General features: G+C 41.3%; 2 protein-coding genes across 2 annotated transcripts in view; one reads left to right on the forward strand and one right to left on the reverse strand.

The window, feature by feature from the left end:
• Positions 1–16,638, reverse strand: part of cplane1 (ciliogenesis and planar polarity effector 1) — a 73,661-nt gene that overhangs the window by 41,067 nt on the left and 15,956 nt on the right. The window lies entirely within an intron of this gene.
• On the forward strand, positions 369–16,578 carry LOC143142694 (uncharacterized). The gene is made up of 18 exons (XM_076303769.1): positions 369–424; positions 564–711; positions 824–941; positions 1,096–1,214; positions 1,477–1,670; positions 1,982–2,098; positions 2,311–2,461; positions 2,647–2,745; positions 2,878–3,011; positions 13,728–13,793; positions 13,933–14,080; positions 14,186–14,303; positions 14,417–14,535; positions 15,114–15,307; positions 15,508–15,624; positions 15,851–16,001; positions 16,210–16,314; positions 16,441–16,578. Exons 1-18 carry the CDS (start codon positions 369–371, stop codon positions 16,576–16,578), a joined length of 2,292 nt encoding a protein of 763 aa, XP_076159884.1.

Below are 16,638 nucleotides of genomic sequence, written 5' to 3' on the forward strand. Positions count from 1 at the left end.
GACCATCTACAATCAAAATTAATTTGAAGAAAAAAATATCTGAATGAAACAATTCTGTACACTTAAATCATACTGTTACACTTACTGTTCAATAAATAATTCATCAATGACTATAAAAATTAGGACTTATCTTCCACTGAAGAGTAACAATAAAGTTTTAACATCAAGTATTTTATGTGAGTTTAAGTAAATCGCTGACATTGTCAAACGACACAAATTATGTTCCATTTGCTATCAGACACATGATATGAGTTATCAGATTGATTAAAAAAGCAAACTGAACTGGGGGGTCCGTGCATATAAAAAGGGACAGGTTCTACCGATGCTACACTCAGCTCCCGGTAAAGGCTTTAAGCAGAACAACAATCATGAAGGCTGCCATTATCCTGTGTGCCGTGCTGGCACTCTCCGAGTGCATGGTCAGGTCAGTAACTTGTGTTCTTCCATTCCTTAAGTGTTGTGCCCAAAGATGCCTAATGTCTAGCAGTACGGAGAACTGCAACAAACTACAGAGAGGCTGCTGCATGGCTCCACATTGAGACTCAGGTCTCTCTCTTTCCCAGGATCCCTCTGAACAAGGGGAAGACCGCCAGGGAGAAGCTGGAGGAGCAGGGCCTGTGGGAGGAGTACAGCAAGAAGTACCCTTACAGACCCTTTGCCAAGTTCGGCAGCTACGCTGTGGGCAACGAGCAGATGACCAACGACGCTGACGTAAGCCAACAATCTCATCTGAACAACAGTTCACCATTTCCAATGAATAGGAATTCTGTTATTGGGTCTGAACAGACTGGAAACCTCACATTTGCCATGTTCTCCCACACAGCTGGCCTACTACGGTGTGATCTCCATTGGAACCCCCCCTCAATCCTTCAGAGTGATTTTTGACACTGGCTCTTCTAACCTCTGGGTGCCCTCTGTGTACTGCAGCAGCACTGCCTGCAGTATGTATAGAGTTAATTTAGCTATGTACTGATTCATGAAATAGTAAATCAGAAATTGTGTAAAGATGAAAATCAAACACAGTTCATAGTTAACCATCAACAACAAGCATGGTAATGACTTATTTCAATTCACCAAATAACTGTTATCTTTTAGACAACCACCAGAAATTCAACCCCAGCCAGTCCTCTACCTACAGGAGTACTGGAAGATCCCTGCAGATCCAATATGGAACTGGCAGCATGACTGGGATCCTGGGATTAGACACCGTTGCTGTGAGTGTTGTTAAAAATGAGTACCGGTACATAGAAGTGACTAAACAGTATACAAAAGAACATACAGTGGAGAGTTTGATAACTAATCTGTTACCATGTTGTTAGTCGCTTTGGTTGAAAATGCGTCAGCCAAATGTAATGTAATGTAATGAAATGTAATGTAACTAATGAGTGGCAAACTACTACTCACAAAGTTGAAATTGCCCAAACTCTCCAGTCATCTAAAACATCACAAAAGCTTCCTGTAATTTGTCCTTGTTAGGTTGGAGGGATCCAGGTGCCCAACCAGATCTTTGGACTGAGCCAGACTGAGGCTCCCTTCATGGCTCACATGCAGGCTGATGGCATCCTGGGCCTGGCCTACCAAAGCCTGGCTGCCTCCGGAGCTCAGCCCGTCTTCAACAACATGGTCCAGCAGGGCCTGGTGCAGAACTACTTCTCCGTTTACCTGAGCAGGTAAATACCTGCAGTTATACCAACAATAAATCTCTGATCAAAGCTAAAACCCTATAAGCCTGAAAACAGAAGGGCACTCCTTGTGCTAATCATCGGTTTCAGTACAGAACCTTTGGCAGTGCGTTTCCTGCAACCAGAGGTGATTGACAGTTTGAGGAGGTAGTTCTCAGTGAAGATGCTGGAAGTTGGAAAGAGAGTTACTACTGAGACGAATGGTTAACACAAAATCTATTTTTCTGTTCAGACATCTGTCTAGGAATTTGAACGCACCCCACCCCACTTGATGTTCTGACATTTACTTTTCTGCACAGCAACTCAGAGTCTGGGAGTGAGGTGATCTTCGGTGGTTATGATCCCAGCCACTACACCGGCAGCGTTGCCTGGATTCCCCTGTCCTCTGAGACCTACTGGCAGATCACTGTTGACAGGTACAGTGATACATGTATGGATAATATATAAAAAATATATATGTAATGAAATAAATATTTACACAAAGCACCGAGAAGTATTTTTCAGGTAGCCAACATGTTGAAAGAGTTTACATAAACGAGGCTCAAAGTAATTGGAATTACTTTGTAAATTATATTGTAATATTGTTGTGTATGAGGCAGTGTGAATTAATCCATTTTTGTTATCGTAGTGTGACTATCAATGGAGAAACTGTTGCTTGCAATGGTGGATGTCAGGCAATTGTGGACACTGGCACTTCTCTGATCGCTGGACCCACCAGTGACATTTCAAACATAAATAACGCGGTCGGTGGTGTAAGTATAACCGAGAGCTTGAGCACTGTTACAAGTTATTGTTTTTAAATGTGTACAAAGGAATAATAATAAAAAAAACTGTTAAAACGCTTTATATTGCTAGTATGCATAGCCTACATATTCATCATATTCAACATTCAACAAGATTCCACTAACTTTTCATTTTCACCCAACCGAAAATCGCTACTGTATATACTTCTGTCTGGTCACAGGCCTCTGTTCAATGTGGCAACATCGGAAACATGCCTGACATTACTTTCAACATTCACGGACATGCCTTCACCCTGCCTGCATCTGCCTACGTCCGTCAGGTAAGCCCTGCCTTTAGAACAGACATAATACTAAAAACGTTCTACACTATGGCTGCTAGGATTTATAAAGGGCTGTAGGAAATACTGTGGCAAGGTGAATGTTTGAAATTTTTTGAATCTCATTCTCTGCAGTCCAACTATTACGGCTGCAGCACTGGATTTAGCGGCGGTGGAGACAGCCTCTGGATCCTGGGCGATGTCTTCATTAGGGAGTACTACGCCATCTTCAACATGGGCCAGAACTACGTTGGGCTGGCCAAGGCTGTGTGAAATGTTCCATTTGCGACCGACTGAATGTATCAATACTGCCTCATCTGAAAGAACACCTCAGCTACTAACGTCCATGTTTAGTCAACATGAGCACTACCATACATGTAAATTGTGAGAAAACCATGTTGATTAAAAGTAATAAAAAGCATGTCAGTTTAGTCTTACTTAGTGATACACATACCACACATCTTTGCAGTCAAGTGGTCAACTGTTGCTTGCTTCGAGCAGTGGTTCAGTGGCTGTCAAAGTGGGGAACGGGGACCCCTGGTGGTCTACGAAATACTTTGCTTTGAATGAGGTGCTTTATCGTTGAAAAATGCATATCCATTGTGATGTGATAATCTAAATGTAATGATCTAGATAAGGACCCTTTTCACCAATTGTGAGAAAGAGGCTTTGCAACCCCCAACTCACATTTAAGGGATGGGCGTGTCCAGAAAACTCCAGTGGTTGAAGGGTTGGCAGACAACAAATAGCTCTCGAGTTTTAAGTGATAAAGGTGCAATATATGAAATAACAAACAAACAAAAATACTTTGGAAAAGAAAACAAAACCGGCCATCATAGGCGTTACAAACTCACACTGAACATACAGCCTCGCAGCAAGCTGACGCAGTACTCTGCCATTCCAAACAACTTTTCATTCCACTCTCTCTTTCTCCCTTAAATAGGCCTACCAATCAAAAGTGAAGTGGTAGAGCTCACTGTCCAACAGGGTGTAGTACATGTGGAATAACTATGGACCTTTTCCATACACATACATAATCAGGGCATGAAATTGGCACCTGCCCACATGCCAAATGCGGGTAACTTTTGTGACTGGCGGGTGAAACTGTCAATCTACCTGCCACGTTGGTGGGAAGCCAATAAGACAACACAACACTGAGCAAGGAGATGCACTGTTGGGATTGCCGTATGTAGCCTATGGCTCGGAGAAAGCGAGATCAAACCCATTTGCAGGGGTGGGTAGTAGCCTAACGCGTTACAAGTAACGCATGTGAGTAAAGTAGCCTATTTTTTTCGAGGAACGGCAACTTTCCTTTTCCAAAATGGTACTTCTACTCTTACTCAAGTATATTTTTGAGCCAATAATGTACTCTTTACTCCGCTACATTTTCAATTGCCTTTCGTTCCGAGAACAAGTTTATTATTGGAGAAAGTATCTCTAGTAGTAATGGCTGGCCTATGTAGCCTACTACACAGAAGTAGATATTCTATACAGCTAACAGCTCAGTTAGCGCAATGACGTCCTGCCAGTTGCTGCATCTTCTGTTGAGGCTGCCAGAGTGCCAACGAGACTAGAGGTATGACATGACAGTTAGTGTTAGGGTTAGTGTCATTCGATTTTTGTCATGACAAGTTATGACAGTGTCATGTCACTCTTATGTAGATACTTATGTAGATATTCAAGTAAACTGTTAGCCAATTTTGTTCTATTGCTCCCACCCATATTAACATTTCACTTTGATGTGATTATGAAAAATCTTGTCAATCTATATGAATCACTTGAATCACTACACTTAGGTCACAATGAACCATTCTTGAACCATTCATATTGCTGCTTAGCTTAACTGGCTTATTTGCCAGCAAGGTAGCTAATGAATGAGGAGAGTCAGTCCACATGTAATCCAAAGTGGCCAAAAGACTCCATTACAGACCTGTACTCGGCCTACTATCCAGGTAAAGGGGACAAGTAAAGGAACACTCTGCTATTCAGCCCTTTCAGCTGTTGTGTCTATCTTACAGGACCTACAGGACCTACTCATGCAGCCTTTACTCCGTGATACCGACGCTAATTAGATTAACCAAAATGGTATAGCAACTGCAGCAAATACTCGTCACACTAACACACATTTGCTAAATCCTTTCTGAGCATTTTGCTTGCGTGTTCAGTTACAGTAACCCAGTGGTTCTTAAACTGGGTGTCGGGGGTCGCCAAACATATTGAAGGGGTCATGAAATGATTTGCAGTCTGGATTAAATCATTTTTGGTAACACTTTACTTGACAGTATCGACATTAGAGTGACATGACACTGTCATGAACACATGACACTGTCATGACACATGAATCCTAACCATAACCCTGACCTCTAACCCTAATCCTAACCCTAACTTGTTATGACAAAAACTGAATGACACCTAATGACAGAATCGTTATGTCATAAACGTTTATGACTTGTTTATGACACGTTCATGATGATACTGTCAAGTGAAGTGTGACCGATTAGTCAAAGGCTGCCATTGACATAATGGCTTTGGTGTTGACATAGCCTACCTATGAAAGAAGACATTTTCTGCCTCTGCTTCCAATGCCCATCTCAAAACACATTTCAAAACCAAATTTCGCCGGTTGGAGAGAAGGGGGTCGCGAGACTTGGCCCATGTTTTTTGGGGGGTCGCCAGACAAAAAGTTTAAGAACCACTGCAGTAACCTAAACACTCTTACTACCAAATCACATTCCTGCTGGTTGTAAACATCAACAGCCTTGCAAACACCTAGCCTATTCTTACAGTTTATGCAAACCAAATTGTGAAATTTTGATGTGAAAATCCAATGTGTGTTTTTTTTTTTTAAACCCTGACGGCTAAAGGGTTAAAAACGTCTTCGCGGGGGCGGTTCCGGCAGTAGAAATAAACATTATACCAGACACGCATATACAACCGAGACCCCGTAAAACTACCCCCGAGTTCTGCCAGAAAAAAATTGGGTCCCCCAAAAAAGTTTGAGAACCCCTGGTCTAAATGATAGACAGTAGGTGTAGGACAAAAGGCTGATAATAGTTTGCTAAAAAAATAAATAAGGGGGTCTGTCTGGGCAAAGTCCAAGTCGTCAGCCTAAATCAAACTGTGATTTCTACTACTACAGAATTTAAAAGGCAGGTCTCTTTTACTTCTGCACCTTTAAAAACAGACCAGTTTCCTTAAAGAAAGTTATTGTATGGGCTTGCGAAACTTTCCGATAATAATTTTCTATGAACACAGTTTAAGGCTCCATAATACTCAATCATGCAAAGAGGAAACCCTATTTAGACATGATCCTTGAAATGCTGCCGTTTTATCTGAGCCCAAGCTCATTTAAGATGGACTGAGGCAAAATGGAAAACTGGTTACAGTAGTTCAGTAAACTTTGTTAAATCTTTTTGAAAATGATAGATTCATTGGAGGGAACCTCCAACTTGTTATTAGTACACGGTTCAAAAGCGACCATCTACACTGTAAAAAATCAAACTTGGGAAATAGTGGCCACAACTTGAAAAACTAATTAAGAAAGAGCATTCTTACAAGTGACCGTGACTTGCAATCTTGTGTTATATGACTGTTTTTTATTAACATTAGGAGAACTTGAGTGGTAAAGTTTGGAGAAATTCAAAATGTAAGTTAATCGCAGGGCAAAGTTCAGCCAACTTTTTGGGAACGAGACCACGAGAGGCACAACCAAAGATTCTAGAGCGCAGCGTATCTTTGGGCACAACCAATAGTACAGTACGCTGTACGCTGGAAAATAGGATCCCGCTGGATTTTCATGTAAAAAATTATTTTTTTAGCATATTTTGCTAATATAGAGTCTAATTAACAAGATTTTTTTTTGTCTTCAAATTTTCACGATCCATCTTTAGTGTTTTTTTCTGTATGTTTTAAAATAAGCGATTATATAGTCTGAAAAGTGATTTTCACATTTTCTTCTAATTTTTTGACAATTAATTCCACTTCTTGCACACAAAACCCCCAGATAACGTAGAAAGGTTGTTGGTTCTAAAACAATATCCATAGTTTTCAAACTTTGAGTGTTTGAAAAGTGTAAAAACACCTCCACCCTTGTTGCCTATGTCAAAAACGATTTCTTAATCTTTGCTTTTCTTGATGCTTTCCTTGACCTGCCATGTCATTCTATTGTCTACTATAAGAGAAATTTGTCTTGGAAATAATCTTATAATAGTACAGGCAACACAGTACACCACTAGGTGTCATAGGCATGGGTAGTTGAGTAACAGTAGGCAAAATTAACAAACAAAAGAATATAAGGTACAAACAAACAGACAAACCACGGATGGCCCTCTCACAGCCTGAACTAATACAAAAAACAAATAACTCAAGGGAAAACATTGCTCAAACACTAAACCATGTGCATTTGCTCTCTTTAAAAGCAACGGGTTATCCACAGCCAACAGGCTGGGCGTGCGAGAAGCAATGAAGTCTTAGAATTAAGAATAAAGCCATGTTCTTCCAACAACAACAACCACAAACACCCATGCGCCAAAAATTTCAAATGACCGGCATTGTTCTCCCAGAGAGGAAGCTACGCATATGATCACCACCCACGGGTGGGCGTGTGCGCCAGCGCTGTAAGTCAGCCTTTCCACATACACACCTGGCTTTAAATTTCACTGTCCTGGTAGCATACCTATCTACTGCCAAGACCTGAAGGGGATGGGGAGAATATTTACTTCTGCTACACTGGCAGAGAACTCATGTGAAACAACTGTGGGAGGTGGAAGGGGTTTGAATGCTGTCTGGCAGTATTATGAGTGGAACGTCTTAAGGGGGCCCTTTTCCCCATACAGCCTGATCTTATAGTGTGTGCCAATTCCATCAAGACACTCCACAATTTCATACTTGGTAGACACCCATGTATCCTGGATTTTGTGGCGACCGTGAAAATGGTTCTTGCAAAAGAGCTTACAAGTACATTATATTTAGCAGACACTTGACCAAAGTCACTTACATACTGTATGTCAGCTATATTACAAGGGATCACATTTTCCCCAGAGCAACTTGGGGTTAAGTGCCTTGCTCAAGTGCATAACAGTGAAAGCCGGGAATTAAACCGACAACTTTCAGGCTACTGCACACTAGCCCAGCCCCTTAACCACTACACTACCACTGCCCACTAGAAAAAGACTAGAGTGCCAGGTGGTAATATGGGTACAGTGTCAGGACTGCACACGGCAATCTCCCAGAAGAACTAAATTTATTGAGTTAAAAACATAACGCAACATTTCGACCCACCAGGGTCTTCATCAGGCCTGATGAGGCGAAACGTTGCGTTATGTGTTATGCTTGCAGTGTGCGGACAACTACTCTTCTTTCCTTGATTAGCTTTTTTGTCCTGCACCTGGCCTCAGTGAGGTGGGATGTGCATACAACCACTTTGAAGAGGACTACAGTGTTAGGACCACCATGCCTACGTGCCTATATGCCGCAGCCTCTTCTAAGTGTCTCCTAGCACTAGCATAGACAGAAGTCAGGTACTCTTGATGTTGCACCACCCAATCAGTCGTTGGACTGTCCCTGTGGTCACCCTTCAGTATTTCCAAGTAGGTGGTTGACTGGTAACTGTGGCTTCTGACCGAACATCAGATCGTATAGGGAGTGCTGTGTGGACTGGTACACAGTGGTATTATAGACGAACAGGAGCTGAGGGAGCAACTGGGGCCATTTACGCTTCTTTTCAGGGGGTAAGGTCCTGAGCAAGTCATGAAGTGTCCTGTTGAAACGTTCACATTGACCATTCCCCTCTAGAGGATAAGTGGTGGTTCTAATCTTTGTTATGATGTAGGTGTCACACAGGTGCTTTAACAGCTCCCCCTCAAAGCTGCGCCCCTGATCAGAGTGGATTCTCCTTGGCACGCCATACAAATAGAATCACATCTTGTTCGTTAAGGTGTCATCTCTCCAAGTTCCATACAACATCACCTAAACATGTACAAAATTCAACATTTACATGTGACTTGTGTGATTTCAGGCATGTTTGCAATGAAAAGCAGGTTTTTAGTCATTTAGGATTACATTTAAGGAATCGCCAGACAGTTAAATGTCCATTTGTAAATTGTGATTTCAAAAGTAATTTGGTATCTACTTTCGGTAGTCACAGAAGTAGGTCTCATAAACACCACACTGTGAAAGACTTAAGGACTTCAGTTGTAACTGATTTTGTGGAGACAGAAACTGGTCTTGTAAACCAGGAACCAGATGAAGAGGGAGCTTGTGATGACCAAATTCCCTCTACATCAGCAGTTAGTTGTGATGAGAGAGTGGATGCACCTACTCTACAGCATAAACTCGCTTCTCTTTTTTTTTGTATGCAGACAGTTTTACATATTTCAAGACATGCTACACAGACAATAATTGAGAAGTTGAATGACAGGAAGCGGAAATGGGTGGAATGGATGGAATATCAGTATTGCATTCAAAATTGGAAACTACCTCCAGAAGCTGCGCAATGCAGGCTGCGAAGAAGTGAAGGTGAATGAAAGGCGGGGAAACCATGGAAGACCTTTCAAAAAAGCAAGAAGAGCCAAGGTCAATTTCCTTCCTAACCACCCCGCTGGACAGAGTGAAGACTCCTTGGAAAAGGATCGAGATTCAATAACCATTGAGATGGAAAAAAGGAATCCTAACATGACTTTTGTCAGTGGAGCTATGGATCGCACATTCTCCTTGCGAAGGAAAGAAATAGTTGAACAGGAACCCCATGTTGTATTGGTGAAAAACAGATGGCCAGCTCTCTTCCTGGAGTATCAGGTTGGTGTACTTCTCAAGTCATTCTAACTCTTACTCTGTCTGCTTTTTTCTTCCAAAACCTTTTCTTCAACTTGCTTTTTTGGTGACACACTCTCTGATTTCCGTCTCTCATAATTTCACTAATGTATTCTTGTGTTAACCTCAAGAGAACATTCCTGGAAGCTGTTGACACACACACCTCAAGACTCCTGCAGATGTTTAGAAACAGAAGAGCACATTTGGGTGAAGAGATGCAGACAGTCCTTGAATCATTGGATAAGCAGGTGATAAGAAAGACATGTAGATGTAGTAGATACTGTAAATCTACTGCTGTGGTCTAAATGACGTTTTATGGTATTTTTGATTGCCTAAGTTGCTTGTTGAGAAGTAATAGAATGACCACAACAGAAATCAATATTAATATTTTGTGGAAATTTTTTTTCCATGCACAGAAAGGCCGTGGCACTCCGAGGGCTTCCATTGTTCAGAGAAGAGCAGAGAAGATTCTAATTTATGGAATAAGTTCAGAGAAGAGCAGAGAAGATTCTAACAACATGCTTGGTAAGTACTAGGGGTGGGCGATATAAAAAAATAATATCTCGATATTTTTTGTGATTTTGACGATAACGATAATTAGTCAATATCCTTATAAAAACTGTTTTTAAAAGTCAGAGTTACTTTACAGCTTATTATTTATGAATAACATCATTACAATAATAACCAATAACCTAACCTGTGAATTACCAAACCAATGCATTGTCACTGACACATTTCCAATTATACCCCCACTTGTGTGTGTGGCAATGACATGGTCTAGCCAGCTACATTACAGAGGATAGATAGGCCTGACAGTTTCCCAAGAGAAAGTCTGAAGCTGATGTCCCTTTCAAACCTTTACTTAGGTTTCACTGTAAAACGATGCAGATCTTACAGAATAGAAACAAATGCATTAGCTTATGGCTAAAGTATATGAGAAATCCCATAGAGATGCTAACGGTTAGCATACTTGATAAAAGTTGATATTTAGAGCGAAATTCCTTTACGAAGTTTACCTTTACGTTAAATGAAAAATGAAAATATCCCACTTGCCACTAGCGAACTTCCTTTACCAAAGGGTAACATAAGAAGATTTCTTTGTTTACAACTGACTATTAAAATACTCAAAGGCTAGCTTAATGTTTACATATAATACCGTGACTTTAACTCATCAATGTCACATGAATGAAGTAGCTGCACAAAATAAACATTAGGCGTGGGTGTGACAACGTGGACCATTAGCAATCACGTGACTTGCTCTGCTGCAGCCAGGGGCTTCACTCCATACACCTCCTGGATTTAGTGAATGCATGGGGGTTCAATGCGTGATTTTGAGTGTTTTCCCTCTAAGTAATTTAAATACTCGATAATGTCAATTTGCACATCGTTAAAACAGCAATCACGATATTATCGCAGACGATATATATCGCCCACCCCTAGTAAGTACGTTAAAGGAGAACTTTAAGGAGAGGCTGCCAGCGCTTCGGAATAGCTATAACGCTATCCTATGGGGGCATCCCTTATCTGCTTTTGGATCCTCTTAACACACTCAGAAAAGAACTTTGTGTTTTTGCATGGAGTCACTCACCGCAGATTTCCCCATTGACATATTATGCAGAAAGCCCTTACTAGCCGATAGCTGGATATGTCAATGGGGAAATCTGCGGTGAGCAGTGAGGGGTTAGGTGCCTTGCTCAAGGGCACTTCAGCCGCTTCCTACTGGTCGGGGCTTGAACCGGAAACCCTCCGTTTACAAGTGTGAAGCGCTAACCAGTAGGCCACAGCTGCCCCAGCAATTCAAAACAGTGTGAAAACAGTGTGGTCTTACTTTGTGATACAAATACCGTACCGTATTATCTGGGCGCAAGCTCATTTAAGATGGACTGAGGCAAAATGGAAAACTGTCCAGTGGTAACACCAAAACAAAATTGTACTTCTTTTTGGAAATTATAGACTTCAAAGAGTAAAGAGAGCATCCAACTTGTCATTAGTACACAGAAAGCATCTACAGTATGATGGTATGGGGGTGCACTATGGCAGCTTGCACATTAGGAAATTAAGGCTAAATTAATGCTGAACGATGTACAAGTTTTGAGCAACATACAGTATGCTGCCATTCAAACAATGTCTTTTTTCCAGGGAAGACCTTGAATATTATAGGAAAACAATGCCACACTGCATTCTGCACATATTACAACACTATGGCCCAATATTACAACTGTCCAGGTGCTAAAATGTCACATTAGGTGCATCAATTTAACATTCAACAAACCCTGTCTAGGCCCCTTTTTCCTTTCCTAATATCTTTATCTCTGATATGAATTAGCAACTCAAGACATTTCAATTACTTGTTCACCACTGACTTTTGTTTGAGAGTTCACAGTTTGCAAAACGTTATCAAGGACAGATTAATTGTTGATAACTTTTATGAGTTGAAGAGAACTGCTAGAGTCACTTACACTTGAACAGATAGTCATATTGTTTTTCACTTTTTTCCATATGAGAAACCTAACTTATTATTTTGTTTGCATTTTGTACATTTTTATATAAATAGCAGGATGTTGCTGCTATTTTCAAACCACTAAGAGAGAAAGCTATAGTGTCGTATACAAATGATGATTTAAATCATTTAACTCTGATGGATATACAATTAAAGATGCACATTCTAATTTATCACAATCACCACAGAGCAAATTTGTTACACCTGTTATCCTGGTTAGGGTCAACAAGTCCTGTGCCTCAGTGAATTGCAATACTGTGTAAAATTCATGAAAAAAACAATGCACAATATAAATCCCCCTTATCCAGCAGTCCCATATGATCATGTGTGAAATATACTGTAACTCATACGTCACTAGTCAGTCATCTTTTCTTTTTTTATCATACAGTCGTTATTAAAGGGACACCAGGCAATGTTTTCGTGTTAATTAATCATCTTCGTAAGTCGGTATATGGTTAAATGACTCATTACGGGGCGAATGAAGGCTCTCTCGCCCGCCCCTACTGCCTGTAGGAAGAATATCCCACTTGCAAGTTCGGTGTATCCTACCCGCCGACTGAAGCAGGATCAGTTTACAGCACAGAGGCAGGCTAACGAAACGCTAGAGATTGTTGCAAACGTGTGTATAATGGCAGAGCCAGCGAAGAAGCAGCGAAAACCCTTGACGGAAGATGCAAAGAAAAGGAAAAGAGCTTCAGACCGAGCGAGGGGGAGGTTCGTAGAGAAAAAGCATCAGGCTTGCCTGGTGTCCCTTTAACAAAGTACACTATAAATCCAGAGGGTCCACCACCCTCATATACCCTGGCTGAATTTGCAACCTGAGATGTGTATTGTTCATACATGGCGGTAATAATAAATTATTCCATAAATTAATTCATAATCTCTTATATTTCCCATTTTTAGACCCCCTATATTTTATTTTGTCTACCAATTCCATTATGTCCAACAGTTCTTCAGAGGTCTTAACAAAAAAGCCCACAAGCTCTCCACACAAATTAAACTTAAATGTTTTATGTAGATGTACCTAATGGGTCCCTTAAGAAAAAATGCCTGATAATATTTGGCAATCACTTTGAACAGTCAAACAAAAGCAATTCAGTTGCCAACAAACAATGGAAACTCATAATGGAAGACTGATATCATGAGAGGAAAGAATAGTGACATCAGCTGTTGTGTTTGGTCAAGCTAACTAAATTTAACAAAATTGCTAAAACACTGACAGTTTGCACCAATAAGAGCTTGAAGGCATGGAACTGGATGTCTTCTGCCAATTCCATTGTGTCTGATGGCAATCTCACGCTGCATTTTCTAGCCCAGACCAAAGAACTATACAGTGCATAGCCTGTGTAGCCAGTAAGTTTTCCTGATGTTGACCATCTACCTTCAAAATAATTTGAAGAAAAACAAACAACAACAAAATCAGTCAATGACTTTACGAACGAGGACCTATTTTCCACTGAAGAGTAAGAAACATAAAAAAATAATGATGAAATCGCTGACATTGTCAAAGGACACACATCGTATATGTTCCATTTGCTATCAGACGCATGATATGAGTTCAGGTTGCCTAATCAGGGTGATTAAAAAAGCAAACTGAACTGGGGGGTTCGCACATATAAAAAAGGGAGAGGATCTACCGATGCTACACTCAGCTCCCGGTGAAGGTTTTGAGCAGAACAACAATCATGAAGGCTGCCATTATCCTGTGTGCCGTGCTGGCACTCTCCGAGTGCATGGTCAGGTCAGTAACTTGTGTTCTTCCATTCCTTAAGTGTTGTGCCCAAAGACGCCTAATGTCTAGCAGTACGGAAAGCTGCAACAAACTACAGAAAGGCTGCTGCATGGCTCCACATTGAGACTCAGGTCTCTCTCTTTCCCAGGATCCCTCTGAACAAGGGGAAGACCGCCAGGGAGAAGCTGGAGGAGCAGGGCCTGTGGGAGGAATACAGCAAGATGTACCCCTACAGGCCCTTTGCCAAGTTCGGCAGCTACGCTGTGGGCAACGAGCAGATGACCAACGACGCTGACGTAAGCCAACAATCTCATCTGAACAACAGTTCCAATAAGTAGGAATTGCTGTTATTGGGTCTGAACAGACTGGAAACCTCACATTTGCCATGTTCTCCCACACAGCTGGCCTACTACGGTGTGATCTCCATTGGAACCCCCCCTCAATCCTTCAGAGTGGTTTTCGACACTGGCTCTTCTAACCTCTGGGTGCCCTCTGTGTACTGCAGCAGCACTGCCTGCAGTATGTATAGAGTTCACTCAGCTATATACTGATTAATGAAATAGTATATCAGAAATTGTGTAAAGATGAAAATCAAATGCAGTTCAATTAACCAAATATTTGTTCTCTTTTAGACAACCACCAGAAATTCAACCCCAGCCAGTCCTCTACCTTCAAGAATACTGGACAATCCCTGCAGATCCAATATGGAACTGGCAGTATGACTGGATTCTTGGGCTATGACACCGTTGCTGTGAGTGTTGTGAAAAATGACTACAATCCTTAAGTGACTAAACAGTGTTTCTTAAGCAAGCGCTAGCGGAGTGCTTAAAACCCCCCTTAGCTGTTGTAGAATCAGTGTAACCTACGGACTCGAGTGGCTTATTGCTTTTCTGAAAACTGTTGCTATGAATACCTGGCAAAGTTTCACAAAGTAAAGGCAAAGCAACAAGAAATGTAACGATTTATTCATAGATAATCATTCTTCCGCCAAGAAATATATTTCCTCTATCTAAATGGTTGCCAAGCAACGTCGAGACACAGCTACTTTAACTTTTGTATCAAGTTATGGTAGCGCAGTAATATAGAACGGAATGCGGTCAAGGTGTATGATTGTGCTGGATTTTACAACGGCATCGAACGTGATTCAGCCAATCACAATCAAGGACCGGAACTATCAGTTTTAGAAAAAAGAATATACAGCATATCAAAAAATCTATCCGGTAAGAAATGAAGAAATATTTGCAATTTCATCCAAGAACTGTGAGAGTTTGACAAACTCTCCAAACATTTAAAATCTCACATATGCTTCCTGTAATTTGTTTTTACTAGGTTGGAGGTATCCAGGTGCCTAACCAGATCTTTGGACTGAGCCAGTCTGAGGCTCCCTTCTTGGCTAGCCAGCAAGCTGATGGCATCCTGGGCCTGGCCTACCAAAACCTGGCTGCCTCTGGAGCTCAGCCCGTCTTCTACAACATGGTCCAGCAGGGCCTGGTGCAGAACTACTTCTCCGTTTACCTGAGCAGGTACCCACAATAAACCTCTAACCAAAACTAAAACCCTACAAGCCTGAAAACAGCAGGGCACTCCTTGTTCTAATCATCGGTTTCAGTACAGAACCTTTGTCAGTGTGTTTCCTGAAACCAGAGGTGCAGTTTGGGGAGGTAGTTCTCCGCGAAGATGCTGGCAGTTGGAAGGATTCCATAACATTTACTTTTCTGCACAGAAACTCTGAGTCTGGCAGTGAGGTGATCTTCGGTGGTTATGATCCCAGCCACTACACTGGCAGCGTTGCCTGGATCCCCCTGTCCTCTGAGTCCTACTGGCAGATCACTGTTGACAGGTACAGTGATACATGTATTGAGAATTGTAAAATAAATATATATGTAATGCAAATATGTAATGCAAGCTATGCTTAGTCAAAGCAGCAAGAAGTAACTTTTTAGGGGCCAACATGTTGTAAGCGTTAATTAACAAGGCTCAAAGTAATTGGAATGAATTTGTAAATTATGCCATAGTATTGTTGTGTATGAGGCAGTGTGAATTAATCAGAGTTTTTGTTATCTTAGTGTGACCATCAATGGTCAAATTGTTGCTTGCAATGGTGGATGTCAGGCAATTGTGGACACTGGCACTTCCCTGATCGTTGGACCTACCGGTGACATTTCAAACATGAACAACGCAGTGGGTGGTGTAAGTATAACCGAGAGCTTGAGCACTGTTCCAAGTTATTGTTCGTATATGTGTATACAGGAATAATGATAATAAAAACAACTTTTAAAACCATTTATAACAACTGCCCTACAAGGCCTACAATCTATTGCTAGTATGCATAGCCTACATATTAATCATATTTCAATATTCAACAAGATTCCACTAATCAAAAATGCTTTTATTCACTTAAGTAAATACTTTTGTCTACTTTTAGGCCTCTGTTCAATGCGGCAACATCGGAAACATGCCTGACATTACTTTTAACATTAATGGAAATGCCTTCACCCTGCCTGCATCCGCCTACGTCCGTCAGGTAAGCGCTGCTTTTAGAGCAGACATAATACTAAAAACGTTCTACACTATGGCCCCTAGGATTTATAAAGGGCTGTATGAAATACTGTGGCAAGGTGAATGTTTGACATTTTCTGAATCTCAATCTCTGCAGTCCTACTATTACGGCTGCAGCACTGGATTTAGCGGAAGTGGAGACAGCCTCTGGATCCTGGGCGATGTCTTCATTAGGGAGTACTACGCCATCTTCAACATGGGCCAGAACTATGTTGGTCTGGCCAAGGCTGTGTAAAATTTGCGACCGACTGAAAGTATCAATACTGCCTCATGCTGGAAGAACACCTCGGCTACT

This window comes from Alosa pseudoharengus, unplaced genomic scaffold (genome assembly GCF_046254945.1).
Source record: "Alosa pseudoharengus isolate Yale_2024_CS ecotype anadromous, Long Island Sound unplaced genomic scaffold, YU_APseudo_1.1 YU_APseudo_1.1_scf_24, whole genome shotgun sequence".
NCBI lineage: Eukaryota > Metazoa > Chordata > Actinopteri > Clupeiformes > Clupeidae > Alosa > Alosa pseudoharengus.

What these genes read in the sequence shown, in the direction of transcription:
- LOC143142694 (XM_076303769.1), top strand. Translation starts at nt 369, where the DNA reads ATGAAGGCTGCCATTATCCTGTGTGCCGTGCTGGCACTCTCCGAGTGC. An exon ending in AGATGACCAACGACGCTGAC is followed by an intron (nt 14,081 to 14,185) that starts GTAAGCCAACAA and finishes TCTCCCACACAG; the next exon opens with CTGGCCTACTACGGTGTGAT. An exon ending in CCTACGTCCGTCAGGTAAGC is followed by an intron (nt 16,315 to 16,440) that starts GCTGCTTTTAGA and finishes CAATCTCTGCAG; the next exon opens with TCCTACTATTACGGCTGCAG.